General features: G+C 42.3%; 1 protein-coding gene across 1 annotated transcript; it reads left to right on the forward strand.

Annotated features, from left to right (window-relative positions):
• Positions 1-298: 298 nt before the first annotated feature.
• On the forward strand, positions 299-11,180 carry si:dkey-250d21.1 (uncharacterized). Its single transcript, XM_033978044.2, has 11 exons — positions 299-663; positions 1,296-1,416; positions 1,868-1,972; positions 2,051-2,087; positions 2,152-3,917; positions 4,004-4,034; positions 4,731-6,493; positions 6,567-6,615; positions 6,693-8,485; positions 8,558-8,594; positions 9,169-11,180. Exons 1-11 carry the CDS (start codon positions 572-574, stop codon positions 10,674-10,676), a joined length of 7,302 nt encoding a protein of 2,433 aa, XP_033833935.1. The 5' UTR covers positions 299-571; the 3' UTR covers positions 10,677-11,180.
• Positions 11,181-11,722: the final 542 nt, after the last annotated feature.

Here is an 11,722-nt window from a genome sequence, read left to right on the forward strand (position 1 = left end):
TGAATTTGTAATGGTTTCTTCTGTCGCATTACTAAAATGTAGTGGGAAATGGAAGCTCTCTGTCTTCCTCAATAAAACAAAAATAATGTTTAAAAAGTGATTTTTGTCAATATTAAATGAAAGTGCAAAACTGCTTAAACCTAGCAGCCTCTTTAACGTCAATATATTTTGCCCCATACACTGGATGATACTATGTGATTTCTTTATTTCATATCGTTACTATGATAGTGCATGAGCTCCTACATAACTACAGTAAAGGTGATGGCGCCCTCGGGTGGTCAACACCCTCCATTGCACTGCACACTCAGTTCCTGGTTGTACACATCTCACGCGTTTGGGTCGCTCTTGTCTAAGCGCCGAATGGCAACTTTGGGAGCATGGATTTAGACCACTTTTAGTTTTGTCCAGATTTCTCAACCGAAGCCCACGTTGCGACTGTTCTTGCATTTTGCAGGCTGAGGTGAAAGCATGACTCTTTAGAGTCCCATGTAGTTTTTGTACTGTAGCATTTCCAGTTTGCAACCACCAGCGAAGCTAGCTAACTTGTTAGCTGGCTACATTGCAAACCAAAATGACTGACTGCTGCGCTGCAGCCAATTGTGGTTATCAACAAGGAGAGGGCGAGAACACCCCACTCTTCAGTTTTCCACTGGACCCTGAACGGTACGTGATATGCTTTGTACACATAAACAATCATGAGTACATTTAACCCAGATTTAAACGAAATGTGTTAGCTTCCCATTAGCACCGACACTAGCATAACAGCATGTTGGATGTCAGGCTAGTATCCATCCGAAATCAGTGGAAAATGGCGCATTTTGTGCTACTCTTTGGAAAAGTCCACGGGGATCGTAAACTCACTGTTTGTGGTTCAAGGCCTGAGACCACTGAACAATCTTGCTTTTATTCTAGTCTTCTCCGACGTTTGTACATTATGTTTTTTTCACAAAGTGCTAACTTTAGCGTTGTTTCCATTGCTGTGCGACACCTATCGACTGAATGTGTGTACTCATTAGTCAGATGAACCATCAGGTCATTGTCCAAATGTCAGTCAGTCAAGTTTTTCCTGTCAAATGGTAATGCTTCCTCATAATGTTTCTTCAGTGAATCAGAGCAAAAGCTTATCACTGAATAACCCAGTTTGAGGACACGTATAGCCTGTTGCAAAGTTTCTGCAAAAAATTTGACAAATTCTCAACATATAAATGTCCATATTCGTGGTAAAAATGGAAATAGGCCTGTAGCACCAGTCATTTGTATTTTATTTTGTTGGTGTTGTGCTTTTGTACTTCTAGTTGTAAAGTATGGCTGACAAAATGTCATCGCGAAGACTTGGCATCAGAAATCCCAGACCACATGCACAAGACTTACAAACTTTGTGCAAAGCACTTTGAGCCTACGATGATCTCTCATCAGGTAAGAGACTCATTCATAAGGTTTAATTACAACCACTGACTCCCTGTTTCAAATAAACATTATTATATGTTGATGTGAGCGATGTCAACAAAAGCTCTATGGATTTGTTTTCTCAACATTGATATTCAGAACATTTTGGCAATCCATCAGATATTTGCTAAAACATGCCTATACATTTCTCGCAAGTATGCATGTGGGCTGTGAAATTAGCTACTAAAGTCCAAAAATATCACTATGCCCTCATTTGGAATTTAACCACAAGTTTATAATAATTTTATTTTTAACCAGCTGTATTTTCTTTTTTATCTATATCTATTTTTTTCATTTTGCCCCTTTCCAACACAACAAATATGATACTATGGACTTCTTTAATATATCTCCCAATTATAACTGAGTGGAGCACATTAATATAACACACCATCTGAATGTTCATGATTATTTTTGTTCTTAGGATGACTCTAGCACTGTTCTAAAAGAAGATGCTGTTCCAACAATATTTGACATTACAGCACCAGTAAACAATCAACCAGTCAACAGAAAGCGAGCCGGAGATCAGGTAAGTTCCTAATTAAGCGCTTGGAGTTTTTGCAATTTTAAAAGTAATTAAGTAAGTAATTTTGTTTTTTGCTCCCAGTCTGAAGAGGATCACACCTCTATAAAGAAAACTAAAGGTATCCATGTTTATATTGTAAAGGTAATGTAATTCATAGTAAACCAACCTTTTTTTTGCTGCAGAGACAACTGATGTGTGTGATCAAAACAGTTCAGCACTTGATCTGCAAGATGAACCCCAAACACAGGAAGATGCAGCCATCTGTAAAGCAAAAGATACACTTAAAGCATATTTTAAAGAAATCTTGGCACTCACTGGATTCAGCATAAATGGCACTAACACCACTGATGATCCCATTGGAGGTGCCAGGGGTCAGCAGTCTCTTAATCGCATCTGTGTGGAGAAGATTGACAAAAAAGAAATCTTGCAGTTTAGTGAAGACCTGATGCGTGAAGAAATCCAAAACAGCCTCCGCTTAGCACGGTTCTTTTCCATTCTCCTTCAGGAAGTGACCATTATAGAGGGAAAGGAGCAGATTCCAGTTTATATTCGCTCTGTCACAGTGGCAGGGCTTCCACAAAAGCATTTAATTGGCTTTTTTCCATGTGATGTAGATGCCGAGAATCTTTTTTACCTTCTTATCTCAGAGCTGAGAAACAAATGGGGCCTGCGGATGGAGCACTGCAGAGGTATAAGTTATCTCGTCAAAGGCAAAATGTGTCAAAAAATTCGAGACCTCACCTGCAGAATCCTCCAGGAGTTCCCACAGGTAGTACTCTCTCCAAGTGAGCCGTACGCTTTTAACATTTGGATTATGCGCTGCATGCCTGTGGCCTCAATTCAGAATGTGGCCGACACTGTGGAGGAGGTGGCCTCATTACTCAGGAGAACGCCCGAGCTTTCCAAGAGACTGGAGGGAAAGATTCAAATGGCTTATGGGCTGATAAAAGGGGAGGTGGACAGGATCAAGACATGTTTAAGTAGTAATTGGGAATATGGCACTGATGCTTTTCTAACCATGTTGGACATCCTGGAGCCATTCCTTAACTGCATCAATGAAATCATTTCAAAAGTAGATGAAGACACTGCTGAACAAATGGCCAGACTCAAGCCCATTTTGAAGAATTTTAATTTTATCATCACTCTTGTTGTTCTGAAAAACACACTCTGTTGTGTTAGCATATTAAACTCCAGTCTCAGGGGAATCATCAGCGTCAGCAGTACTTTACAGTACAGCATTTCTAATGCCTTAAAGCTGCTAAGCAAATACCAACAAGAGCTTGCAATATTACATAGAAAATGGTTTGCTGATGCTGTGGGGAGGGCAAAGAAGCTTGGTGTTGAAATCACTAAACCTGAGACAGACCAAGCAAACACAGAGACCCCACTAGAAGACTTGTACAGAGAGACTCTGAGCCGGCCCATCCTACAGTATCTGGTTCTGGAGGTAAAGAGAGTTTTGGGCATAGAGATGGTTCGCATTCTCCGCTGGCTGTCTTTAGTGCCCTCTTACATGGCTGACCACAATTTCAGCATCCGCAGAGATAAAGTAGCAGATGCTAATCTGAACAACCTTGCGAGGCCAGATACTTTCTACGAAGAACTGGGCTGTTGGGAAGTGAAGTGGAGACATGCCAGCAAGCGCAGAATCCTCCCCACGACTGTGTTTGCCACACTAAAGATCCCTGACATCGGCTTCTACCCAAATGTGCAGAATCTGCTGAGGGTGCTGGGGACTGTCCCCTGTGTAAATACTGAGGCAGATGTGTATGGGCAGTACCATATGGTACAGGAGAGGTGCCAAGTTTACCTGAACACCACACCGGAGGACCAAAGACAGTGCAGCAAGGCATTCATCTATGTAAACCAAGACGTGCACTTCAACGCTGAGAAAATGGTGGATTCATATGCTCAAAAGCATCCAGACATCCTACAGCTGCTGCAAATGGTGACACATTTTACAGTTGGTAAACAAGTGTGATAAACCTAAACATTTTAATTTATTTTGGGTTTTTTTCTCTCTCTCTAATGTAGGATGACAACACTAAAGAGAAGCTTCCACCAGGTAAAATCACAGTACTTTATCAGATAAAGCATGCAATACATAACCTCCATCAAAAAACTACTGTTTGCATTTTAGTTGAAAAATCTCTTGTCTGATCTGACTTTGGGGTTGCCTCGTATCAGTCAGTGCTTAAAACCAGGAGCACATTGATTCTGGCTGCAGTTAAAGTAACAGCATCACAGTTAGAAAATCTCCAAATCCAACCTGATTGTCAGTTTGACTGATGTGAAATATTTGGTGTTGAAGGTATGCAGAATTAGAATATAACAAATTAAACTCAAAAGACACACTGCCAGTCAAAAGTTTTGGACACACCCTTTCATTCAATGTTTTTCTTTATTTTTAGTACTTTCTACATTTTATATGCATGTATAAGACAGAAGTCTATTTAAGGTAGATTGTGTAACCTTTGTGGTTGGGGGTCCACTACCTTCTTGTGTTTGTGGAGATGTTATTGATTTGTCTAGAATGTTCCACAGTATGACACTAAGCTCTATCTAGCTTGCATGCCTATTCAATAATAGGTGTTTAAGTTTCTCCACACATCTGACCTGTAATTTAACCTGAAGTGTTAAATTCCATACTGGGCTAAGCATTAACATGGAGATGAGCAGTTGGCGGGCACCTTACCAGCAAGGTTACACAGTGCACCTTTAAAAGCCTAACCTGTGCTCTGTGCTATTGTTTTATTTGTAGTTGAAAACCAGGGGAACCATGCTGAGAAGGACACTGAGGAGGAGTTGCAGCTCATAAACCTGGAGATGGACGCAGACAGACTGGTAGAGATGAAGTGTGCAGAGACTGACAGAGAAGCACTGAAGTCAGCTCTGCAGTCTGCGGTGGTGGCCGCTTACAGCAGCCAAAACAGGGACCACCCAGAGGCGCCTCCTGCTCAGGAAGGAGAGACCGAATATGTCACTAAGTCCGAAATGCAAGAGGTTCTGGTGGTGTGTGAGAATGCGGTCCGAGAGGGAATCCTCATGGAAGTTGGAGGCTCATTCTTTTCCCTGTTTATTGACAGAGTGGTTAAAATGGGTGAAAATAATTACCTTCCCCTCTTTCTTAGATTTGTCGATAGTTTTGATGTCATGCGGTTGGAGTTGTTGGGATTTCTTGAGGCAGATCTTTCTTGCGAGGCTATGGTTAAACATTTATTTGACATTGTTACAAATAAGTGGCACCTCGATTTAAAAAACTGCAGAGGTCAGGCCTATTTGGGCTCAGGTGATGTTTCCTACAAGTTAAAGGCATTTGCTTGTAAAATACAAGAGAAGTATCCACTTGCAATAAGCACACATTGTTCTTCATACTCATTCAACATGTGGTGGTCCAAGTCCATCCCTGTGCCCGCCATCACCAGAGCTCTGGAGATCTTTGAGGAGGTCATGATGTTTTTCGCCACCAGTGACGCTCTAGAGAAACAACTGGACCATGTGATCGCTAAAGGCCTCAGAGAGAGCTATGAGAAAGTCCAGGAGCTACAGGGAAAATTCTGTTCAGTTTGGCAGGAGAAGCATGACTCCTACGAGGTGTTTGTGCAGATGCTGGAGCCCCTGGTGGAGTGTTTGGTTAAAATCAAAAACAACACCCAGAGGTGGAAGACCTTGTCTGAACAGGCTCTGGCTCTTCTGCAGAAGATGATGGATTTTGACTTCATCATGGCATTGGTTGTATTGAAGAACACCTCCTCCTTCACTAAAGACCTGAGTGCTGGCCTTCAGAAGGACCACTTCAGTGCCGCATCCCAACTGTGCCACATAGGGGGCATTGTGGCTACACTCAACAGAGTAAAAACCAATATCAAAGTGTTTCATCAGAACTGGTTTGATGAGTCCTGTGCCATCGCACAGTCTCTCCGTGGTCAAAGTGAAGTGCCTGAAAGCTCGTTGCATAGAGATGGGATGATGAAGCCAGTGACTTTCTACAAAGATAATTTGAGCATGCCACTCGTAGATAACCTCATCAATGCTGTAAAAGACTATTTCTCAGATGACCACAAAGAAGCTCTAAATTTTCTGTCCCTTGTCCCAAGTTCAGTGACAAAGAGCTACATGTTTGAGAGCCTAAAGTCCAAACTTCCTCTGTACAGCAGTGATCTTCCTGATGCTGATAATTTCTTCACTGAGCTTTGCTGTTGGAGAGTGACGTGGAAGACCAAGGCTTCGGTCACCACTCCGGGCTCTCTCTTCCAGACTCTGCGTTTGCCCCTGATGCAGTACTTTGGCAACATCAACGTGCTGCTGAAGATCATGTCTGTCTTGCCCAGCACCGCGCTGGAGGACTGTGGCGTAGTGATGCGCCACAAGAGGTTTCTGGACTATCTACGGAGCACAGATCCCCAGGACCGGACCCCCTGCCTCGCTCTGCTCCAGGTCAGTGCCGACTTCAGCAGAGACCTGGACCGCATGGTCACCCAGTGTCTGAAGTCCACGCCTCAGGCTCTGGAGGGCATTTGTCTGGTAAGTGTGTATGTTTATATAAAAGTCTATCATCTGCAGTGCATGCACTGTTACCTGACCTTTTATTTTACAGGAGAGAGAATCCAAATTCTTCAACAAAAACACTGAAGTTCAAATGGAAGGTAAGACAATATCATGTTAAAATTTCATATTTGCCACGGTTTGTGTTAATATCATATGTGCGTATGTTGTGCTTTAGTTGAAACAGTGAAAATCGAGCATGAAGTACCTCAGATTGACCAGCCTTCTCACAAGATTGAAGACCAGGAGATGAAGGCTGCAGATGAGAATGGCCACAGTGGAGACAATTGTCCGAGTCTTACAATAGTTTTCAAATTAGCAGCAGGATTAGGAAAAAAGCACTGTAGTTTATCGGAAATTACTGAGGAACAGCGTGAGCTCATGTTCCAGGAGTTGTCCATGTGCCACTGGTTTGAAAGTGAGAACAAATGTAACATCGGTGAGGCCCAAATGAGTGCACTTGTTATCCAAGGCATCAGAGATTTTATACTTAAAGAAATCCAGGACTCTCCGTTCTTCTCACTTATTATAGACAAGCCCGTCCATATCAATGACAAAGCTTACTTACCTGTGTTTGTTAGGTATGTGGGCGAATCAGTGCCAAAAGTGGAGTTAATCGGATTCTTACTGTTTAATGAGTACTCTGGCGTTGAAGCACAAGCCCGCAAACTGACCAATGTCCTCTGTGACGACTGGGGACTGAACATGACCCAGTGTCGCGGACAGGCTTTCATGAATCATGGCACAGGCTTCCAAAGTCTAAAGAAAATGTCTTTGGATTTCCTCCAAAGCTACCCACTCGCTGTCGTGACACCTAGCGAGTCTTGCGGCCTTAGTCACTGGCTGGTGCAGGGCGTGCCCTGTCCCTCGGTAGTGAAAACTCTAAATGTTGCCGAAGACCTTTTGCTGTTTTTTGATGCCTATCCCGGTTTGGAGACTCAGTTAGCAAAGGCAGTGGATGGGCTGCTCAACATGCCCAGGGAGGCATTAGAGGAAAGCCCAGAAACATGCTACTCAAGGTGGAGAAAAAGAGAGGACTTCTTTGATGTACTAGCAGAAACTTTGGAGGGTGTAATCAGTTGTCTAGATGCGACTGCTTCTAGTGTCACTGGTGCTAAATCCATGCATGCCCAGGTACTCTCTACTGCACTGAGAAATGTTGATTTTATCATTTCACTTATAATTATAAAAAATGCTTGTGCTCCTCTTGGCAACTGCAGCACAGTATTCCGTTGCGGGAATCCTGCTGATATTCTCTGCGAGGTTGAAAAAATTCCCTCCATCATAGACGCACTTGGTAAAACATTGGCAAATATTACCTCTGTGCACCACTCTTGGTTTGAGCAGGCATTTCAACTCGCAACTAAAATAGCTCCTGAACAAGTGTGTTTTTCCGAGGAGGTCAACAGCTATGAATCTCCAGAAGTTTATTATAGAGAGAATCTGAGCATTCCTCTTCTTAAAAATCTGATTGATGAAATGAATTACAATTTTTCCACTGGACATTTGAAAGCTTTGTCAGTCTTATCTTTGCTACCTTCCTGCAACCCGCAACCTATGCTAGCTGAGTCCACAGACCAGCCCCTCAGTTTGTACCTCAAAGAACTTTCTGATCCAGAGACAGCAGAACAGGAAGTCAACTCCTGGTCTGCTGTGTGGAGAGAGAAGTACCAGGATGTAGCTCCTCCAACATCCATAGCCGAAACACTGGCCCATGTAGAATCCAAAACCCACCCCACTGTGACCCTCCTGCTCAGACAAGCGGCGGTCCTGCCCAGTGTCAGTATGGAGTTTGACTTGATGAAGACCACCCTGAACTCCATAAGAGAGGTTTTCAAAAACACAGTGTGCAGAGGCAGTAAACTGGATCACATGATGCTCCTCTCTCATGCCACGACACTGCAGAGGCTGCCAGAGGTGATTGAAGCGTGTATCGAGCTCAACCCAGAGAGTCGACCGTGTCTTTCAAAGGTACTGTTTTGTTGTCTTATTTTCTGAGTAACTTCAAGTGAATGTCTAGTTCTAAATTGTGTTTTATTTCAGGTCATGGCAACGTTACAGAAGCTACATTTGGAAAGCGGCAAGTATTTCTGCAACATTGATGTATTTGGGGTGGGCAAGGAGGCAAAACTTTAATATCACTATTTTCTTGAGTCAGCTCATGATTCAATTTGATCACAATTCTTATTGCTTTTAAGACATAAATAATTAAGTAATGTGCTTCTTAAGTTTCACACCTGTCCCTCAGAGCTTTACAGAGGCTAATCAATAGAAGTGGATGAGGAGAAGTTTTTTATTTTTTATTTTTTTATCACACTGAAAAACAAATAAAAACCTGCCTCCTGACTGTGAGCAGCAGGCTTGCATCTCCACTAACCTGACTGTTATTTGGCCTGGAAGAGGTCGTCCACCTGCTTGTTTCCATGGAAATGTTGTTCATTTGCCTATGATACTCTGAAATATGTTAACTTTCATGGAATCAAACAGTTGACTTTCCAGCTCCAGAAGTTTACATACTATCACAAATGATGAATCACAAAATGACCAAGGGATGAGGTCACAATAAATTTTTATCACGATAGCACCCAGCCCTATTTTGCATACTGTATAGTTTGCCATTTGGTAAATAAAATGTTTTTGTTTTTTTTCTATAGAAGTTGTCGAAGTGGATGTTGCGATGGAAGAAATAAACGGCACCACAGCGACGGCAGAGCAGCTCCCAGAGACCTCAGAAGTTACAGAAGGACAAAGGAAGCCAGTATCTTTCTATGACCCTCAACAACGTGAAGAAATAATCAAGGAACTTTCGGACTCGCGCTTTTTCACAATTATAACTGAACAAGCGGTCGACGTCGAGGGTCACCAGTACATCCCTCTGTGCATCCGATATCTAAACAAGGAGGATATCCAGTGTGAAGAGACATTGGCTTTTGTTCCTTTCTGTGAAGATGTGGTTAGCCTTACGGAGACAGTGGAGAGAGTGTTGTCTGAGAAGTGGGGGCTCAAAATGGAGAATTGCAGAGGACAGGCCATACTGAGTGTGGGGGAAGTAGGTGCACAGATGAGCGCGGTTAGTCTGGCCCTCGCAGCAAAGTACCCAAAGGCTGTTAGAACAATCAGCTCTGCCCTGTCCTTGAATGTGTGGCTGGCCAAATCTTCTCCCATGACAGAAATAGCCAATGGCACTGTTTTGATCCAGAAGATTTTACAGTGGTTCACAGAGGATGCAGAGAGGCAGAACAGACTAGAGGAGATGATCTTACATGTGTTTAGTCGCGATGAAGGAAAGGGCAATGAGCTTAGGGACAAACTCATTAAAAAGTGGGATAAGAGTCACAATATGCACCAGGTGATGTTGGAGGTGTTGGAAGCAGTTGTGTTGTGTTTGAATGAAATGAAAAGTCAGGGGCATACAGCTGAACAGAAGCAAGCTGTAGAGTTCTTCAGCGCAATCAGAAACTTTGACTTTATCTTAGGGACAGTGGTGCAGAACAATGTCCTCAAGGTAACCAACACATTAAGCGAGGGGCTGCTGGGAAAACCTTTAGATGTGCTACTTGCTGTAAACAGTTTAGCTGACCTTAAAGCTCAGCTTAAACAGCTGCTGGCTGAAGTCGACTCCCATCACAAGGCCTGGTTTGAAGAAGCTGTGGCATTGGCCTCCAAACTAAATGTCACACTGTTGCATTCTGCCCTTTTAGAGCCACTGAGTGAGTTTTACAAAAGATCAGTTAGCACCAAGGTTATCGAGCATTCAATAAAAGAAATTGAGGATGTCTTCACAGAAAAAGTAACAGATACCCTGCGGTGTCTGGAGATCGTGCCTTACGCAATGTCCAAAGTAGAAACCAGCATTCTGAGTGGTCTTGTTATTGATCTGTACAAGGAGGACTTGCCCGATGAGGCCTCCCTCCACATTGAGCTGAAGCAGTGGAAGGACAAATGGTTGGATCCTTTGGCGGGTTATCTCCCCACTACTGTGCTGGATGCCCTGCAGACATCACAGACCAAGAGCTTTGTCAACATAGAGACTCTCCTCAGACTACAGGTCATTTTGCCCTTCTCGAGGAGGGAGAGCAATTTCAGGCAGGGAAAGCGAAGCCTACAGGAGTTTGTTCAACAGGACAGACGATCGCTTAGGGAGCTCCATCCTCTGGAATAGCTGCAGGTCTTCCGTTGCGTTCAATAAATCTAAGATGTCATCACCCCATAATTAACACCAGTTTTCTCCTGGAGCTGTGATGTTCTGAGCTCTGTACATTATCTTTATTCTTTCATTTTGTGATCATAATAAGAGCAAATTCTTATCCTATGTTTAGTTTCATATGATGTAGTTTGTATAGTTGGTACTGTCCAATGGGACCAATGTCTTGGCAAAAACTGCTCCACTGACGGTTGTCGATGCTTCTGTGCCTTGATGCAGACACTCATTGTTTCCTTACACAACATTAAAATGTCCCATTGGCATTTTTATCATTACCAAAAACAGACCAACTTGAGGTAATTCACTATTCTGAATTATTCTACCCTTGCGTCTAATTTCTTATGTTTCCCTGTATATTTACAGGAATAAATTTGCTGTTAACGTATCTTTAAAAATTATGTTTCCTATATAGGGAAAACTTCATATATATTTGTCAAAAAATGAATAAAATGCACAAAAAGATGACTGGTTTATTTTCAATGCTTTACACCACCACTAGATGGGGCACTTTGGCTAAGTTTTGGGAAGAATTCTGCATTACCGCTATGTACTTGGAAAAGAGTCTGGAATGAATGAAGTCTGAAAGCAATATGAATGTGTGTTCAGAATGGCACAGATGTGTTGTAAAAATATTTACAGTTTAAAATGCACCAGTATTGACAGAATCAGATAGTGGACAAACAATATTTTCCAAATACTGTAATTTAATGAAATTGTTACTTAAAATCTTAAGGAGCTTTTGGCACAAGGCGGACTTGGCTATTATTCACATATAATTCAAATGAAGTATTTTCAGGTCTGAAAATACTATTTCCATGTCTTTATTGAAAAAACTGGAAAGTTACTAATATTTCAAATATTCCTGTTACTGTAGTTGAGTAGGTTCTTTGAGTATTTGGATGTTTTTAAGTAGATTTTCAAACATGTACTTGATGTAACCAAGTATAGTTCTAGCCATGTAATTATAATTTGTTCTGTGTTAAATCAGTAACTGAGAACAGCTC

This window comes from Periophthalmus magnuspinnatus, chromosome 14, assembly GCF_009829125.3.
Source record: "Periophthalmus magnuspinnatus isolate fPerMag1 chromosome 14, fPerMag1.2.pri, whole genome shotgun sequence".
Lineage (NCBI taxonomy): Eukaryota > Metazoa > Chordata > Actinopteri > Gobiiformes > Gobiidae > Periophthalmus > Periophthalmus magnuspinnatus.

What these genes read in the sequence shown, in the direction of transcription:
- si:dkey-250d21.1 (XM_033978044.2), top strand. Translation starts at nt 572, where the DNA reads ATGACTGACTGCTGCGCTGCAGCCAATTGTGGTTATCAACAAGGAGAG. An exon ending in GAAAGCGAGCCGGAGATCAG is followed by an intron (nt 1,973 to 2,050) that starts GTAAGTTCCTAA and finishes TTTTGCTCCCAG; the next exon opens with TCTGAAGAGGATCACACCTC. An exon ending in CTCTATAAAGAAAACTAAAG is followed by an intron (nt 2,088 to 2,151) that starts GTATCCATGTTT and finishes TTTTTGCTGCAG; the next exon opens with AGACAACTGATGTGTGTGAT.